An 18,577-nucleotide genomic window follows, 5' to 3' on the forward strand; every position below is an offset into this window, starting at 1 on the left:
AGGTTTATTTTTTCAAAATACCAAGTAGACTTTTCCTCAAGGAATTATTTTTCACTTCAACTTTTTATGAAGAGGGGAATAGAATGGGGAGAGCAAGGTGTATACAGAGTACTGAGGCATTGCTGGCTGAACTTCCATTTGGAATTCCCCTCGACCCCTCCCCCCCCCCCCCCCCCTGGAATGAGGACCTGTTGAAACAGTTATCCTAGAAATCGACCAGGTAAGACTTTAAGATATATTGATCAATTGCAACCAACCTCTTGGGAAACCCTTTATCAATTTGCTAAGCTTGTCCATATTTCTTTTCCCCAGAGCTATTTTCCTAACTTTCCAGTCTCCTCTAAACCACAGAGCAAACAAGAGATTTAAACCCACAGTTGAAAACATAGGAATATACACATATATTTAATGTTATTTTATGTATTAGTTCATATGTGAGAATTTTATTTCTTTAAAATGGGATTTCTTTCAACCAAATCCAAGACTAAATTTTTATAAGTCTAATTTTCAGGCAGCACCTAGTATAGTGCTTTGGATATAATACAAATTCAGTACGTAATGGTTGAAAGAAAAATGAATTTATAGTATACAACCGCAGGACTTAATGTTGGTTAACTGCAGTGGGAAAAATGAGAAAAGACATAGTCAAAGTGAGTGTGACACTTGGGGGCTCAACTCTCATCAATACCAGCTAAATAAATCCTTGGGTGCCCAGTGGTACATAAGGATTTAAGTATCCCCAACTGAGTGCCTTGAAAATAGAGATGATGTCATTTTATTTTGGATTACTTGGCAATGTGCCAAGTCTGAAGATACTTTCTCAACTGCAAGAGTATCCAGGAAACAGAAATATTGGCAGCTCCACTATTCAAGTAAATTAGATATAGCTTGCATTTGTAAAATTTTCAACTAACTCTTGTGACCCTCAATCACTCCACAGAGTAAGCAAAGTATTCAATTATTAGTCTCAGCTTACATTTCATAATATAAAACTCCTGGCATTAAAATCCAGTTCCAGACCCACTCTTCTACTATTAAATATCACAGAATATTAGAAATGGAAAGATCTTTAGAAATTATTCAACCTAATTTTTTTTTTTTAAGATTTTATTTGACAGAGAGAGAGCAGAGCAGGAACAAAAGGGAAAAGCAGGCTCTCCGCTGAGCAGAGAGCCCATGGCCGGGCTGGATCCCAGCACCCTGGGATCATGACCTGAGCTGAAGGCAGAGGCTTAACTGAGCCACCCAGGCGCCCCAACCTAATTTTTTTTAATACGAGGAACTCTGAGGCCCATAAAGAGATCACATTAGCAGCAAAGCTCCCACTAAAAGCCAAATTACCTGATGCAGAGTCCATGTCTCCCTCTGAATATCACTTTCTACACACATAGACCCAATTTTAGCTTTTCTGAAAATACAGAGGTCTAAAAAAGCCAAGGCTTCTCTCAAGCCAGAGGTATTGGTTCATATGTAACAAGTTTTATTTGGCCCACGGGGTTTAAAACAAAATAAAATAAAAGCAGGAGTGTAGGAGGATGGTGGCAGGCAAATGCTCTTGCAGTTTTTTTCAACCCCTGTGGCTCAGGTCCTCATTCCAGAGCTCAACTACCTTAACGAAGAGGTACTCTGATGTAGTAGAAAGAGCACGGGACTTTGAGGACGTAGGAATCTGAGATGAAATCCGGTCTCCAGCACTTACTACGCGGCCTTGGCCAAAGCACTTCTTTGAGCCTTAGTTTTCTCATTAGTGAAATGGAGATAATTCAGATTTGATGTGAGGATTTGAGAGGAAAGTACTCCCGGCACACAGCCGAAGATCGATAAATATTTGTTAAATAAATGAATAACACAGTGGATGCTCAGTAAAGAGCGATCATGCATGGTGGGGTAGTCCCCATCTCCTGGGGGCTCCAGACTGAAGGCTCTTGGCCTCCTTCCAACCTCAGAGGCCTGAAGCTCAGCCCCGAGTCAGGCCATTTCTTCCCAGCCTCACTCGGCGCTTGGTCCAGGGCTCGCAGAGATCTCGCTAGGTCTCGTTCTCTAGCCTTGAGGCCTTGGAGCCTTGCTTCACCCTACCCTCTCTCCCCATCCCTCCCCTCAGAGTCGGAAGGAAGCCAAAGGCGCTCCTCAAGCCACAACTCCACTGAGGGGGAGCTCCCCCTGCCGTTAGCGTCCAAGGGGACTAAGCATTTCGTTTTTCTCATATTTTTTTCTTTGTTTTCTAGTCCTCGTCTTCTTTCAGGAGCCCGAGGTCATTTCGCTCGGCGGAAAGACCACACCCCACCTTCTCAAGCGGCCCCGGGTCGGCTAAGGACAGTTTAGGAGGCCGCGTTGCCTGGGAAACCGGAGAAGTCGTTGGAAAACGTCAGCCCTGCGTCGCGTTTGCGCAGGCGCTAGGACCCTGGCCTCCACTATCGCGAGAATTGCCTCCCGGAAGTTCCACGTCAGTCAGTCGGCTCGTCAGCGGGTCGGTGGGTCTCTGAGGGACTGCGTCGCCGGTGGCAAGTGAGGGCTCCCGGGCTCGGACCAACGGAGCGATGGTAGGTCCAGACCCTGCAGGAAGGAGCGGGGCCTCGTTGTCTGAGGCCAATTCTTGGGCTTCTGGACTGGGGGCTGCGGTAAGCAGCGGCCTGCGGTGCCGCTGCGGCCGCCGCCTCAGGCCTTGTGGGGTCCTGGTCCAGTTTGAGTTCTGTGATCGACAAGATCTCAGGTCTCTTAATTATAATTCTGCCTCCTGTTACCAGTGATCTGTTCTGGTCTGGAATCTGCTGTGCTCTCAGTAATGGACATTTTATAATGAAATATCCTTCATTCTTTAATGTATTTAAAATTTTTTGTATAAGATACAAAACGTGAATTTATTCACTTGTTTACCATAGAGTGTTTATGTGCCCATGCACTTTGCTAAACATTTGCCTCCTAATTCTTATAGCAGCTGGGAGAATGAGTTATAAATAATGTTTATGGAGTGGTTATGATAGGCCAGGCACTATTCTAACTGCTTAACATTGAATTTAATTCTCATAACGCTAAGATGTAGATAAAAGCATTATCCCTCTTTTACTTATGTCAGACCTCAGAGAAGTTAAGTAAACTTGTCCAGTATTGAATATTTGAAATGAGTGGTGGAGCAAAAATTTGAATTCAGCATAATTCTCTAGACCTTGATTATACCATCTGTCCTTAAATCCCCATATCCAAATATATAAGATGCTGTGGATATAAAGACATGAATAAGCAATGACTCGGCCCTAAAGAGCATCTACTCTATAAAGCAAAAAGAGATGTGTATACAAATATTAAAATTAGCTTCTTTAAGATCCCTTAGGAAAGGATAGTTCTGGCTAGGGTAATCCTAAAGATTATATTGGTGGCAATTTAAGCTGAGTCTTAAATGCATCCAGCTTTTGGAAAATGGAGGGAGACATTTAGAATTAAGGGTACAGTATAAATATCTTTGTATTTCAGAATATCTACTTCATTCAGAGTAGTCACTTAAATGTTGGGAGAAATACAGCAAAAGATCTCGGCTGTGTTTTTTAAACTGGAATTTGTGAACTGGGGGTATTTGGAGGTATACTAGGGTTGCTTAGTCCCCCAGCCCACCTTTCCAGAGCATCACTTTTACTCAGTAATCATTAAACATCCATATGGTAAAATATACACAATTTATAAGTGATGAATTTCCTCATTTGCTAGAGGAAAAGTATGAGATGTGCTGGCCTACGTGAAAGCCTTGATTGTGGTTTCTGGCACACAAAAGACGCTTCATGTTTGTTCACTCTAAATTAGAGACCAGTGGAAGGAGTTGAAATTTGTCATGCTAATTAATGAGGCAAAATTAAGAAAAGGATGAAGTAAAAGGTCCTGCTTCCCTGAATGGCCAAGGAATGTGAGGGTGGTGGTTTGAAAGTAGAAAGTTTGAGATGGAGAGGAAGGCATGGCAGTGGAAACACTTTTTTGGTGATTGTGAGAGAAGAGCCAAAGAACTCTGATCTTTTCAAATAAAGAGATATAGGTTATTGCTAAAAGCGGAGGAGGCATGTACAGAAGTAGTAACAAGGTTGGAAGTAGTAGATGAATAAAAGCCTTGTGAGGTGTTTGCTATGTCTCAGGAAATTATGTCTGCTGAAATTATCTACTGATCTTCGTTTTGTGTTGAAAAGTAACCTTAAATTTCTCTTCCATTCATGATCATCGTGGAAGATCACAAAAATAAAGATTCAGTGGTAACTTGCCAAGTAAACTTTTAGGTTGTGTTTAAAACCTGTTGAAGGGGAAACATACATTTTTTTAAAAGATTTTATTTATTTGACAGAGAGAGAGCGCACAAGCAGGGGGAGCAGCAGGTAGAGGGAGAAGCAGGCTCCCCGCTGAGCAGTTTGCCCAACACAGGACTCGATCCCAGGACCCTGAGGTCATGACCCGAGCCTAAGGCAGACTCTTAACCGACTGAGCCACCCAGGCGCCCAGGGAAACATATTTTAAATCAGTCTTCCCTGATCTGTGGCCAAGAGAGAATTAAGACTACTGACCTAGGCATCATTGTTTATAATGAATTCTTTTCTCTTAGAATGGTATCCTTGGGAGAATTGAGAATATACTTATTCACATCATTTTCTTGTCTGTTTAGATGAATCTAGATTGAAAAAAAGCAAGTTTAAACTATTAGCATTTTCTGACTTGAGAGTATTTTAATTTTTGTTTAAAATTGTTCTAATTAAGTTAGAATTAGGTTCTTGTATTAGATTACTGAGTAACTCACTAGTTAGGTTCCCAATTAAGTTACATTAGGTTCCGGTAACTGAAATCCATTAAAATGCTATAAACATTCCTGTTTGTCTCCAAAGGCCTTCATGGACATGGATATAACCCATATTGATCACACATCACATTCACCTACCATTTACTAGTATTATTGCCAAAATACTTTTCTCCAAAGAAATAAATTTTTTTTTTAAAGATTTTTATTTATTTATTCATGAGAGAGAGAGAGAGAGGCAGAGGGAGGAGCAGGCTCCCAAGGAGCAGGGATCCTGATGCGGGACTCAATCCCAGGACCCTGAGATCATGACCTGAGCCGAAGGCAGACGCTTAACCATCTGAGCCACCCAGGTGCCCAGAAATCAATTTTTTTATTGAGGTATAATTGACATAATGTTATATTAATTTCATGTGTACAACATAATGATTTAGTATTTGTATATATTGTGAAATGATCACAAGAGTAAGTAGTTAAGATCTATCACCATATGTGGTTACAGTATTTTTCTTCTTATGATAACTTTTAAGATCTACTCTTAGCAACTTTCAAATATGCGTCACAGTATTATTAACTATATATTATATCCCCATGACTTAATTATTTTATTACTGGAAGTTTGTACTCTTTCACCTCCTTCATCCATTTTGCCCATCCCCACCCCCTGCTTCTGGCAACCACCAGTCTGTTCTCTACATGTATGAGCTTGAGCTGTTTTGTTTTAAGATTATACATATAAGTGAGAGGGCACCTGGGTGGCTCAGTCGTTAAGTGTCTGCCTTCGGCTCAGGTCATGATCCCAGGGTCCTGGGATCGAGCCCTGCATTGGGCTCCCTGCTCGGCAGGAAGCCTGCTTCTCGCTCTCCCACTCCCCCTGCTTGTGTTCCCTCTTTCGCTGTGTCTCTGTCAAATAAAAAAATAAAATCTTTAAAAAAAAAAAAGATTATACATATAAGTGAGGTCATTTGGTATTTGTCTTTCTCCAACTTATTTCACTAGCATAATACCCTCAAGTACTATCCATGTTGTCACAAATAGCAAGGTTTCATTCTTTTTTATGTCTGAATAATATTCTTGTGTGTGTGTGTGAGAGATAATATTTTTGTGATCTTCCACGATGATCATGAATGGAATAGAAATTTAAGGTTACTTTTCAACACAAAATGATAGTTTTGTGTTGAACTAGATAGTTTCAGCAGAGATAATTTCCTGAGACAAAGCAAACACCTCACGAGGCTTTTATTCATCTACTTCCAGTGTATATATAATAATATGTATGCAAATAATATGTATTATTACATATATGCATAAAATATATACATATATATAATGAAATATTATGTATAATATGTATAATATACATTTTCTTTATTCATTTATCAGTGGACACTTAGGTTGTTTTGATGTCTTGGCTATTGTAACTATTGGTGCAGTGAACATGGGGGTGCACATATCTTTTCAAGTTGATGCTTTCGTTTTTCTTTGGATAAATACCCACAAGTGGAATTGCTAGATCATATAGCCTGTTCTGTTTTTAATTTTGAGGGGAACCTCCATGCTGTTTTCCACAGTGGCTGCATAGATTTACATTCCAAACGATAGTGCATAGGGGTTTGCTTTTCTCCATGTCCTCACTGACATTTGTTATTTCTTGTCTTTTTGATAAAAGCCATTCTAACAGGTGTAAGGTGACATCTCATTGTAGTTTTGATTTGTGATGATTAGTCACAGTGAACATTTTTCATGTACCTATTGGTCATCTGTAGTCTTCTTTGGGAAAACGTCTATTCAGAACCTCTGCCTATTTTTTACTTAATTTTTTTGCTATTAAGTTGTATGGGTTCTTTATATATTTTGAATATTAATCCCTTATCCAGATATATGTTTTGCAGGTATTTTCTCCCGTTCAGTATGTTGCCTTCTCATTTTGTTGATAGTTTGCTCTGCAGAAGCTTTTTATATGATGTAGACCCACTTGGTAATTTTTGCTTTTATTGCCTTTGCTTTGGTGTCAAATCCAAAAAAATCATCAAGACCAGTATCAAGGAGCTTATCGCCTATGTTTTCCTCTAGGAGTTTTATGGTTTCAGGTTTACATTCAAGTCTTTAATCCATTATGAATTAATTTTTGTAAAATTAACTATGATTTAAGATAATTGTCCAGTTTCATTCTCTCTTCTCTTTTTTTTTTTTTAAGAGAGGGAGGGGGGTGCAGAGAAGGGCAGAGGGAGCGAGAGAATCTTAAGCAGGCTCCACACCCAGTGCAGAGCCCGACATGGGGCTCAGTCTCACAACCCTGAGATCATGACATGAGCTGAAATCAGGAGTCAAGACACCCAACCGACTGAGCCACCCAGGCGCCCCCCCCTGTTTCATTCATTTGCATATTGTCCATTTTGCCTAACACCATTTATTGAAGAAATCATCCTTTTCCCACTGTATATTCTTGGCTCCTTTTTTGTAGGCTAATTGACCATGTATGCATGGGTTTATTTCTGGGCTCTCTATTCTGTTCCATTGATCTTTGTGTTTTTATGCCAATACCATACTGTTTTGATTGATACTATAGTTTAGGATTACTAAGACTTCATGAATAACGCTTCTTCAGAATATTTTCTGATAGGACACTAATGACATGGGCACAACATTGTGATTTAGTAGATATTTTATATTTACTTACTAGATATTCTGGTAAACCAGGGATTCTCAAAGTGTGATCTACAGTCTTCTAGGAGTCCCCCATACTCTTCCAGGAGGTTCACTATATTGATAATTTGCACTGTTGCTGTAAAACTAATAGAAGGTAAAACTGAACTGCTGGTGTAATGTCACCAAATTGAACTAATAGTATATTTATATTCTTCATTACCACACATTTTTTTTTTAAATCCAGTTTCACTTAAGAATGTCATTGATGAAACAAGGAAAAAATATTAGTTTTATTACATCTTGATACTTTAGCATACTTCTTTTAAAGATTCTGTGTAATGACATGAGAAGTATGCACAAGATACTTCTGTTGCATACTGTTAAATTGCAGGCTTACTTGAAATAGTGACCGACATACTGTGTTTGTTCAGACTTGATTATTTGGCACACATTTTCTAAAAACAAATAAGTTAGCTGGTCCCGGGCAGTATTTGTTCCCAATAATAAAATTGGTGCTTTCAAGTGAAAATTAGAATTTTAGAAAACTTCTATCATTGAACTGGGTAAATTTCTAATACTTGAAGATGTATCCATTGAGGTAGATGGTGATATTAATGAATGTGACTTTTTGTTACTATATAATGAAATGTGTCAAAATTTTGGAAGATCTGCATAATTCACTGAACCAAAATTTTCCAAATAACCAATGCATGATATTACAAAAGATGCATGGGTCAGAGATCCATTCAAAATACATAATAGGCCAAGAGATTTTTATGTAACAGTATAAAAAGTTCATTTATGTGGTTTCAGATTTCACATTGCAACTAACCTTTAGGAAACTACCACTTGTCAAGTTTGGGTCTGTATGAAAGAATGTTCACAACTATTTAAAAAAAGTTACTAGAGCACCTGGGTGGTTAAGCGTCTGCCTTCAGCTCAGGTCATAATACCAGAGTCCTGGGATCAAGTTCCACATCAGGCTCCTTGCTCAGCGGGGAGCCTGCTTCTCCCTCTGCCTACTCCTCCCCCGCTTGTGCATTCTCTCTCTCTCTGACAAATTAAAAAAAAAAAATCTTTAAAAAAATAAAATATCTCTCTTTCCAACGACATATCTTTGTGAGGCCATTTTTCCCCCATATACATCAACCAGAACAACATATCACAACATATCGAAGGCCAAAGCAGATATGAGAAACCAACTGTCTCTTATTAAGACAGAATGTTAAAGAGTTTGCAAAAATATAAAACATTGCCACTCTTCTCACTAAATTTCCTTTGAAAATGTAGTTATTTTTCATAAAAATATGTTAAGTCAGCATGTAATGGGCTTATTTTTGTTAATTGAAAATGAATTAATACATAAATATTTTTAAGTTGTTTCAGTTTTAATGTTTCACATGATAAATATCAATAGATATAACCTACATAAGCAAACGCTCTTTAGGAAATTTTTTTGAGTGGAAAGAGGTCCTGAGACCAAAAAGTTTGACAACCATTACTGTAAATTTAAAAAATTTAAATACTCTTATGTTAGTATGAGTGAAGAAGTAGGTGCTGGTAGAGTTGAAACTGTGTCTTCAGTTCAGCAAAGTAAAAACTGAATTGTTTTGAAGGCCTGTTAATGCACTGTTTTTAGTTAAGATCTCAAACATGTTTTATTTGGCATAGCAATTTAATGTTTTGAGGATTTTTTATGTTGTTTCTCCTTAGCCTCTGCGACTTGATATAAAGAGAAAGCTAACTGCTCGATCGGATCGAGTTAAGAGTGTGGATTTGCATCCTACAGAGCCATGGATGTTGGCAAGTCTTTACAATGGCAGTGTGTGCGTTTGGAATCATGAAACACAGGTAGGAATTTTTAAGGACTTTTTAGAAACAGTGTGTTAGACTGTGTTTATAATGCAAGAGAAGACATAGAGTCCAGTAGGTATGCAGACTGCTTTCTCAAATAAATTAGTACAGAGTATTTTCAGGAAAGAGGAACTAACAGTTATGGGGGTATAGCTTGTGAGAGAAAATGTTTGGGTCTTGTTATATACAATACTTAAATGTTAAATTCTGATATAGGTTAGTATTTTCTTTGAAATGAAGGAAACTGCCACCAATATAAGGTCACTTGCTCTAGATAAAGTATTGTATAGTACATAATTTTCTATTCAGTCAGTATTCTTAAGAATTGGATTTTTAATTTTATTTTTTCCCAAATCCTTGATATTATGATATGCAGATAACTTTCAATCAACCATTCAAATTATAGAGTATGTCAGAGAAATATTTGTAGTCAGCTTTTGATTACACATACGAGAATATGCATTATACAGATTATCTGCCTTAAATGCTTGTTTTGCTCTTTTTTTTTTTTTAAGATTTTTTATTTATTTATCTGAGAGAGAATGAGAGAGAGCATGAGAAGGGGGAGGGTCAGAGGGAGAAGCAGACTCCCTGCTGAGCAGGGAGCCCGACATGGGACTTGATCCCGGGACTCCAGGATTATGACCTGAACCGAAGGCAGTTGCTTAACCAACTGAGCCACCCAGGCGCCCCATTGCTCTTTTTCATCTGAGTAAATCATTTATCCTTCAAATTGGTTTATCTCATATTTTCCAGTCTTTTTTGGTGGTTCTTAATCTTTTTCCTTCAAAATACAGAACATATAATCAGCACTACCCCATACAGTTTTGTGTCTACTTACACAATCATTATCTTCAACATCCAAGGTTAAGTACTTCATATCCAGACAAAATTCACGTTGAGTAATTTAAGATGGAAAAATAGGCTTGGGGGAACCAAGGTCAGGAATAAACCTAAAAACACCTTTACAGTCTTATGTCCCTATAATGGTACAGAACGACTGCACAATAAACCAGGACCCCATCAGTGACATTTTATAAACATTAACACTTTGTTCTCTGCTTTATGCCAGTGCTGATAACATTGTCTGACACATAGTAAGTACTCAATAATTATTTTTTGAGCTAATGAATAATATTCCATTTATCACTATTTCACTATCAGGATTTCTAACCTCTGCAATTTCAAATCTTGATCTTGTGAATCCATTTGTCTTAATGCAGATAGTATGCATGCTAACTGCTTTTTTTGATCTACTTCTGCTTTCACAGGTTTAATATCTTTGTGATTTTATGCTTATCAGATATGTTGGTGCCTCCGCCAACCCCCACCACACATCCTAATTCTTCCTAGGGATCCCTTCTGTCAACTCCATTTAGCCATTTCTCAGCTCTGTCATATCACTGAAGTATGTTCTAAATCCCAGCTGTATTTCCCTTACCTTTCTCTGGGTTTTACTGTACCGTAACTCTATCTAGTTCATCCACTTTGCCTCTGTTTCCCTATTGTGCTTTTCTGTGACCTCTGGCAGGGCCACCTACTTCCACTTTCAAAATTCATCTTGTTGGTAACTTCTAATTTCCTTCTTTCCTTCAAGAATGGAGGTCCTGGGATGGACAGTGATTATCCTAGTCCATAGTGCATATCTGACAGCCAGACTTATAGTAGATACTGAGTAAGTCTTTGTTCAATGGTTGATCTATTTTTGGTTGTCCCTCTTTTTTTCCCTGTATTTATCACCAAAAGAAGTTACTTGCCACTCATGTATATTAAGAGCAAAATTCTTCAAAGAGGCAAACAGTTTTTGGAAGTAATTCAAATGTACTTGAATTTCAATTAAGTCTTTGAGGTGGTGAGTGCAGTGGTTAAAAATCAGTATGTTCAAATTTGAAGCCATCCTGCTTAATTAAATGATGTGGGCAAGCCTCTTAACCATGTTAAGGCTCAGTTTACTTATTTAAAATGAAGATGATATTGTTGCCTTCCCTATATCACAGGATTGTCAAAAGGATTAAATCAAACTAGATAATATTGTGAGATTTATAAAGTCCCATCCAAGTGTTAGTCATTATTTTCCTAATTTACATTAAGTGTATATTGAGTGTGTAGCATTTCCTCCTCTTTAGATTGTTTAGCTTCTAGAATGTGGAAACCATCTCTCGTGTCATTTTTATCAGCCACAGTACTTAACATGGACCTGAACTGTGACTGTTCTGCAGCTGCTTTATTTGTACTGCTCAGCAGATCCCTGGATTTGTTGGCTCCTTATGAGCTTTCGTGGATTTGTCTGTCATCTTACAGATTGTATGTTGTGTTTGCTCTCAGTGTCTGTATTGTAGTCAACTGGTAGTTGTACAGGTTGGAGCTGATGCCCCCATTTATTGTCTTTGTGTGAAGAATCTGTGAAGTCTGGCTTCAGAAGCCAGAGTAGGCTCAACAGTTCTTATGAACCAGTCTATTCTTTTTTTTTTTTCTCTTAAAACTTTTTTTTTTTAGTATAGTTGACATACAATATAACATTAGTTTCAGGTGTACTAGTTTCTATCCTTTTTATTTAGTGCACATCGTTCATCAGTAAGATTGTGCTGTTTTTCACTACTCTGGTATAAAAAGAGAGATTGCAAAATGATAGTTTGATTCTCAGAAATTTAAAAAATAAAGCATCGAAGTGGGAGGACAAAGAGATGCATTTATCCCTGTTCTTTCTAAGACGGTCTTTTAGTTTTCTGCTTTTATCCTGTATATATTATTCCATTTTGAGCAGCTTGACAAGACATTTAAATCACCGTGTTTTCATGCTTCACTAAAGAGAGGTAAATAGCATTTATATGGAAACATATTGCTAAAGTGTTCAAAGGAATTGTATCTTGTTTATGAGTTTATTTTGTGAGTTGATAGGTTTAATTTTAAAAAGAAAAAACTAAGAGCCAATTCATTCAACAAATAGTTATTACACACTGGTTGTTTGCCAGCCACTGTTCTAGGCTCTGGGAATACAGTGTGAACAAGATTCTTGCCCTTGGGAAGCTTAGTAGGAAAGATTGACATTAAACACATAATTATGAAAGTGCTATGTTATGAAAGGGGAGTATAAGGTTCTGTGTGGGTTTTCAGGCAGAGGGAACAGGAGGAGCAAAGGTAAGGCTGGGAGTAGCCAAAGATGAGGCTAGGGAGATAGGAAGGGCAGGCTGGAGCACAGAGGATCTGAAATTCCATCTTGTGGACATTTGCTTTCTTTTATCCTTTGTAAGTATTTTAATTTTGAAACTGTTAAAGAAAAGATGGCCTGTTTTTTTCATTTGATTGTTGAGCTTTTGTGTTTTAGCCTGAGAATATTTTTAAATTAAGAGTGATCTAAATAATTGGATGTTTTAAATATAACACAGTAGTTTTTTCAGTTATTTTCTCATAACTCAAAGTGTATATTCTTATTAAATTTTAAAGACATTGGTGAAAACATTTGAAGTGTGTGATCTTCCTGTTCGAGCTGCAAAGTTTGTTGCAAGAAAGAATTGGGTTGTGACAGGAGCGGTAAGTAATTCTATGAATTTCTAATCCCTTCAATTCCTTAACTGGTCAGTGATTATGTGAATGATTTTGATTCTTGATTTGTTCATTAGTGTAATGTTTTGAAGCATGGACTTTATACCTTGACCCTATAATACACTTTTTTTTTTTTTAAGATTTACTTATTTTTAGAGAAAGTGAGGGGCAAGGCAGAGGGAGAGGTAGAGGCATACTCCCTGCTGAGTGCAGAGGCCCATGTGGGGCTCCATACCAGGACCCTGAGGTCACCGCCTGAGCTGAAATCAAAAGTCGGACACCTAACTGACTGAGCCACCCAGGCGCCCCTACACTATTTTGCACAGTTTATAACAATAATAATGATTTCTAAATTTCCACTTCTAGGATGACATGCAGATTAGAGTGTTCAATTACAATACTCTGGAGAGAGTTCATATGTTTGAAGCACACTCAGACTACATTCGCTGTATTGCTGTTCATCCAACCCAGCCTTTTATTCTGACTAGCAGCGGTAAGAAATGACTCCTTTTGGTCATGTGCATCTCTTTGAGTAATTCATTTTCATTCAGTGAGACTTGGAGTTCTTTCTCTGCTGTTACATGTAGAGTTCTAATTCCAAGCAGCCTTTAAACTATGTACATCCATTATCGTGCTATCAATGCTGCTTGCTTTCGTATTTAATGAAATATCAACTGTACTTGGGATTTGTATAGCAATTGTGCTCCGATTCCTGTCAGGGAAGGCCTGAAGGTCTAGATGATTAAACATCTGCTGAACAGAAAGCTAATTTACATGCTGGTGGGTGAGTTTTTGCCAGATTGCTGCATACCCTTGTCAGTTTTATCTTTATATTCAGGCTAGTTTGCTCCTTGGTATTATATCTAAAACAGTGGACTTTTGGAGGGTAATTAAAACAAGTTGCACTGATTTGGTAATAGCTCTTTGAAACATTTTTAAGTTAAAATTGAGAAGTAATTCAAAGCTTTTTTTTTTTTTTACCATTTTTATAAGAGGAATGCTTATTCCCTAGTCACTGTCATCATTATTCAGTCATACTTAGATTCTAATCAAACTTGTGTTACTCTTCTGTAATTCTGTAAAGCCCACTGAGTCTTTCTTAAAATTTTTCATGAAATTTTTGTATTTGCTAGTAGTAATTTTTCTATTTTATCTCCACTCTTCTGTAGAGAGTTAAGTTTATTCTTAGGATAAATAAGGATTTTGAAAATCTGTTCAGTTCTGATTCTATTTCTTTAAGTCATGGAATGTATGATTTCTCTTAGATTTGCTGCCTTTAGGCACAAAGACTGCATCTTAGTTCTGAATGAAAGAAATATAAATGACAACTAACTTGAGACTTTCTTTTCACCTAGATGACATGCTTATTAAGCTCTGGGACTGGGATAAAAAATGGTCCTGCTCACAAGTATTTGAAGGACACACCCATTATGTTATGCAGATTGTGATCAATCCTAAAGATAACAATCAGTTTGCCAGTGCATCTTTGGACAGGACCATCAAGGTAGGATGTCTACTATTTGTATCTGTTTTAATGGTGAAATATAGTTGTTTTAGATATTTTACTACTGGCTGCCCAGAAAGTTATTCTTGCTTAGAAGTTTCTCTTACAAGCTCATATTGAAATCAAAATAGGACTTCTCACTTTGTTAGCTAATGTATAGTACATCATTAGATTTTGATGTAGTGTTCAACGATTCATTAGTTGCGTATAACACCCAGTGCTCATCGTGACACGTGCCCTCCTTAATACCCATCAGCTGGTTACCCCATCCCCCCACTCCCCTCCCTTCTGTAACCCTCAGTCTCCCGGAGTTCAGAGTCTCTCATGGTTTGTCTCCCTCTCTGATTTTTTTCCCATTCAGTTTTCCCTCCCTTCCCCTGTGGTCCTCCGTGCTATTCCTTATGTTCCAGATATGAGTGAAACCAAGGACTTCTCACTTTGGTCCAAAGGGACATACTCTGTTTAGAAAAATATTGTGGCAACTTGATGCTCTTAATGGGAGGAGTGTTTTTCCATGTCAAAGCAATATATTAGAAGACTTTTAAACTACTGTAAACCCAGAATAAGAAAGATGCCAGTATGTCCTCTTACTTCTGTTTCCTCTCCTTTTTGTGTATTTCCTCTATTTCTTATTTCCTTTCAGTGTATTCATTATTGACATCTGCTGATTATTAATGATTTACATTAAAATTTCCTCTACCTCCATTCTCTTTTCCTTACTGCATTTCTCTGTACTGCTGCCAGGTATCTTTCTAAAACATGGATTTCACCTTTCTTTTCCCAATCTAAGGATAAAGTTCCACTACCTTACTGTTAAATATGAGGGTTTCCAAGACTAGCCACAGCTAATATTATGAGATATCTCCTATAACCCTGGTCTATCCACCATTCTCTAGAGATGCCATGAATGTTCATAAAACCTCATTCAACTGTTAACTCTGCTTGCAATACTGTTTATTCTCCCTTTTTTACTTTTTTCCCTCTGGAGAACTACTCACCTTTCAAGGCTTATTAGCACAATTACTTACTCTGAGAGGCTCTCTTCAGACATCCATTTCACCTCTAGACAGAGCCAATCATACTCATCCCATTCCTTCCATTCCTTTGTGTCTCTATTCCCTTCGTTTTGAATGATAACTGATGTGTCTCCAGAAATGTTTTATCTCCCAAAATGTTGATGTTTGGGGCAGAAGCTGGGTGTCACCCCCAGTTTCTGGGGGTGACAAATAAATACTCCCTCAAACAAATACTCGGTAGCAAGCAACACAATACCTTGCTTGTACTAAACACTTAATACATGTTGCGTGAGTGTAGTCATACTCCCTTTTCCATTACAATACTTAAAATGTCTTTATATACATAGATTTAAAATGGTATATTGCATTAACGTTTGCTTACGTGTGTATGCTTACATCTTATAATATTCCTTTAATTAATATAAAATGTTATATGTTATTTGTCTGATAATTTAGTATTAAATGATATCTGTCTAAATCTGTTAGGGTTTTGACCGTACTTTTTTTTCCATTTTGCTGGATTGTCCTTGCTTTTGACATAGGTTGGAAACTTTGAAATTAGTTTCCAACTTTCTTCACTAAAAGGTGTATCTTGAGACCATAAATTGTCTTATCTTTGGCTCTAGTAAAGTTTGTTGTATATAGTAGGTATTTACTGAAGTATTTACATTTGTTTATGCATCTTTATACTTCCCAGAGGGCCTCCTATGTAGGAGGTGCTCAATAATTATTTGTAAAGTTAAAGCTCAATACTAGTGCTGTGGTAATGTTTGACTACTTTTCCATACTTTACATTTTTTAGTTATGTGGTCATTTTCTCTTTTTAATATACCTTACTAAACCCACTTTCATTATCTTTATATTAAAATTCTCATAAAATCATTTCTTACCCCTAAAGTATTGTTCTTTAGACTATAGCCTGTGGATCACTGGGGTGTCTATTAAAAATCTCTTTAAAAATTTTAAATATAAATTTTTTTTATTTTTTTATTATTTTTTATTCTTTTAAAAATAAAAATGTTAAAAATTTAAAAATAAAGAGAAATCTCTAGGGATAAAGCCTGGAAATTGGCATTTTCAGAGAATACCATAGTTATTCTGCCCCCTGGAAAGTCAAGTAAAGTGAGAAAGAACAGAAATAAATGGGTGAAAAAAAAATGTACATTCTTTAGTTTTCCTCTCCTGGGCTTTGGCACTTTATATGTCAGAAGTGTGGTGGAGCTGCCTTCTGAAAAGCAAGGCGCCTTACTGATGGGCAGATGCTGTTGCTCTCTAAAGGTGTGGCAGTTGGGTTCTTCCTCACCAAACTTCACTCTGGAGGGACATGAGAAAGGCGTGAATTGCATCGATTACTACAGTGGTGGCGACAAACCATACCTCATTTCAGGTGCAGATGACCGTCTTGTTAAAATATGGGACTACCAGGTACAGTTTTTTCATAATGTTACTTTGTCATATGTTAGACATGGATTTCACTGTTTCTTACAGGACAGTTAAAACTTGGGTTATTGAACTCTGTTCAAAGCATAATAACTTAAGGCTTCAGTATTTGCCTCTAAATAGTAGTCCCAGAGTTCGCCATAAAAATGAAAACAAATGCTTATCAAGATTTTAAAATAAAACGCCATTATGTTTATTTTTCACTCAATAGTAGAAATTAGAAATTTAAACATTTTGACTAAAATGAAGTATTACACCCTCTAGTATTCTCACTGGTAGACTTCTGTCTATATTTGAAAACTAGCAGATAAATGAATAATATCATGACACAGCCATGGTACAGACATTTTGGCACATAGGTTTTGTAAACCTAGTTATGACTTCTTGTTACTATGTTTTTTCTCTCTCAGAGACAGATTGAGTTTCTGTTTTCTGTTTCTCACATCAGAATTTCCATAAACAGTTAATAAAATGAGGCCTAGAAAACCAGTGTTACTTAGAGGCTTATTCACATTTGCGTTTAAGTACAGAATAAAATTATTAAAGATACTATCTTAGAAGTTTGGGAGAGAAAATATTCATATGAAAACCAGATCTTTTGAGGTGTGTGTGTTTTCTTCTTTAAATGTGATAGTTACAATTACATTTCCCTATATTATTAAAGAATTAGAGAAAATATGCAGATAAGATAATTGTGTTTCAAAAATTTCTGTATCGAAAATTATTTAGTTGCAATAATCACTCTCATTTATAATGTATCTGTGCACTGGAAAAATTAAGGATGAGTTACTTGTTTTTCACTAAAAAAATATATATATATTTTCTGTGTCTTGATTACAGAATAAAACATGTGTACAGACACTGGAGGGACATGCCCAAAATGTGTCTTGTGCCAGTTTTCATCCTGAGTTGCCAATCATCATCACAGGTTCAGAAGATGGTAAGTTCGAAATGTATGTTTATTCCTGTGCTTGTAATTACTAAGTGGATATTTAAGCTAGGTAGTGCCCTCCATTGTAATTGGAGGTTTCTGAGAATTTTGCTCTTTTTATTAGAGTAGAATACTTGAGCTGTAAGAGAGCGAAGGGGCATTGTTATCTTCATTATCATCATCATCCTAATGTGTTTTGACTTTTATTAAATAAGAGGACACCCAGAAGTCCTAGAGAAAAACTGTGAAAAAGCCTGTCGGTGCTTTGGGAGTCTAAAAACCTGGGGTCATATTCAGGTGCTTCCACTTCATGCATATGTGGTTTAGGCAGATTATGAAATGGGAACAGACATATCCACCTCATAGGATTATAGTGAAAAGAAAAGATCGTGTGTAAAGCATCTGCAGGTACCTAGTAGGCGCTATGCTGAGGAAATTCATTATTTTACATGGAAAATCACATTTCTTAGTTTCTTATAGTTTTCTATTAATTTATTTATGTTGCTTTATAAAATCACCTATAGATAAAAAAATTAAGCTGCCAGGAAGCTAATAAAAAAAGACTTCCCTATGGCCGGTTCACCTGACACAGTTCATTGTTAGATGTTCAAATTAAAAGGGAGTGTTCACATTGTTCTTTTTAGGAACCGTGCGTATTTGGCATTCAAGCACGTACCGCCTTGAGAGCACTTTGAATTATGGAATGGAGAGGGTGTGGTGTGTGGCCAGTCTGAGAGGGTCCAACAATGTCGCTTTGGGCTACGACGAAGGGAGCATCATTGTTAAGGTAATCTCTAATTATACTCTCTGAATAAATGAACATAGTGGAAGCAGTTTTCCTTGTATCTTAGTACAGTCATCTTCTAAGTCGCCAATTT

General features: G+C 37.1%; 1 protein-coding gene across 1 annotated transcript in view; it reads left to right on the top strand.

Annotated features, from left to right (window-relative positions):
• Positions 1-2,448: 2,448 nt before the first annotated feature.
• Positions 2,449-18,577, top strand: part of COPB2 (COPI coat complex subunit beta 2) — a 29,105-nt gene continuing 12,976 nt past the window's right edge. The window contains exons 1-8 of the mRNA XM_021678868.2: positions 2,449-2,540; positions 9,125-9,262; positions 12,710-12,796; positions 13,175-13,301; positions 14,164-14,312; positions 16,607-16,753; positions 17,609-17,708; positions 18,344-18,486. Of these exons, the coding sequence (XP_021534543.1) occupies positions 2,538-2,540; positions 9,125-9,262; positions 12,710-12,796; positions 13,175-13,301; positions 14,164-14,312; positions 16,607-16,753; positions 17,609-17,708; positions 18,344-18,486 (894 nt within the window). The 5' untranslated portion in view covers positions 2,449-2,537. The remainder of the gene's footprint in view (positions 2,541-9,124; positions 9,263-12,709; positions 12,797-13,174; positions 13,302-14,163; positions 14,313-16,606; positions 16,754-17,608; positions 17,709-18,343; positions 18,487-18,577) is intronic.

Source organism: Neomonachus schauinslandi, chromosome 1, assembly GCF_002201575.2.
Source record: "Neomonachus schauinslandi chromosome 1, ASM220157v2, whole genome shotgun sequence".
Taxonomy (NCBI): Eukaryota; Metazoa; Chordata; class Mammalia; order Carnivora; family Phocidae; genus Neomonachus; species Neomonachus schauinslandi.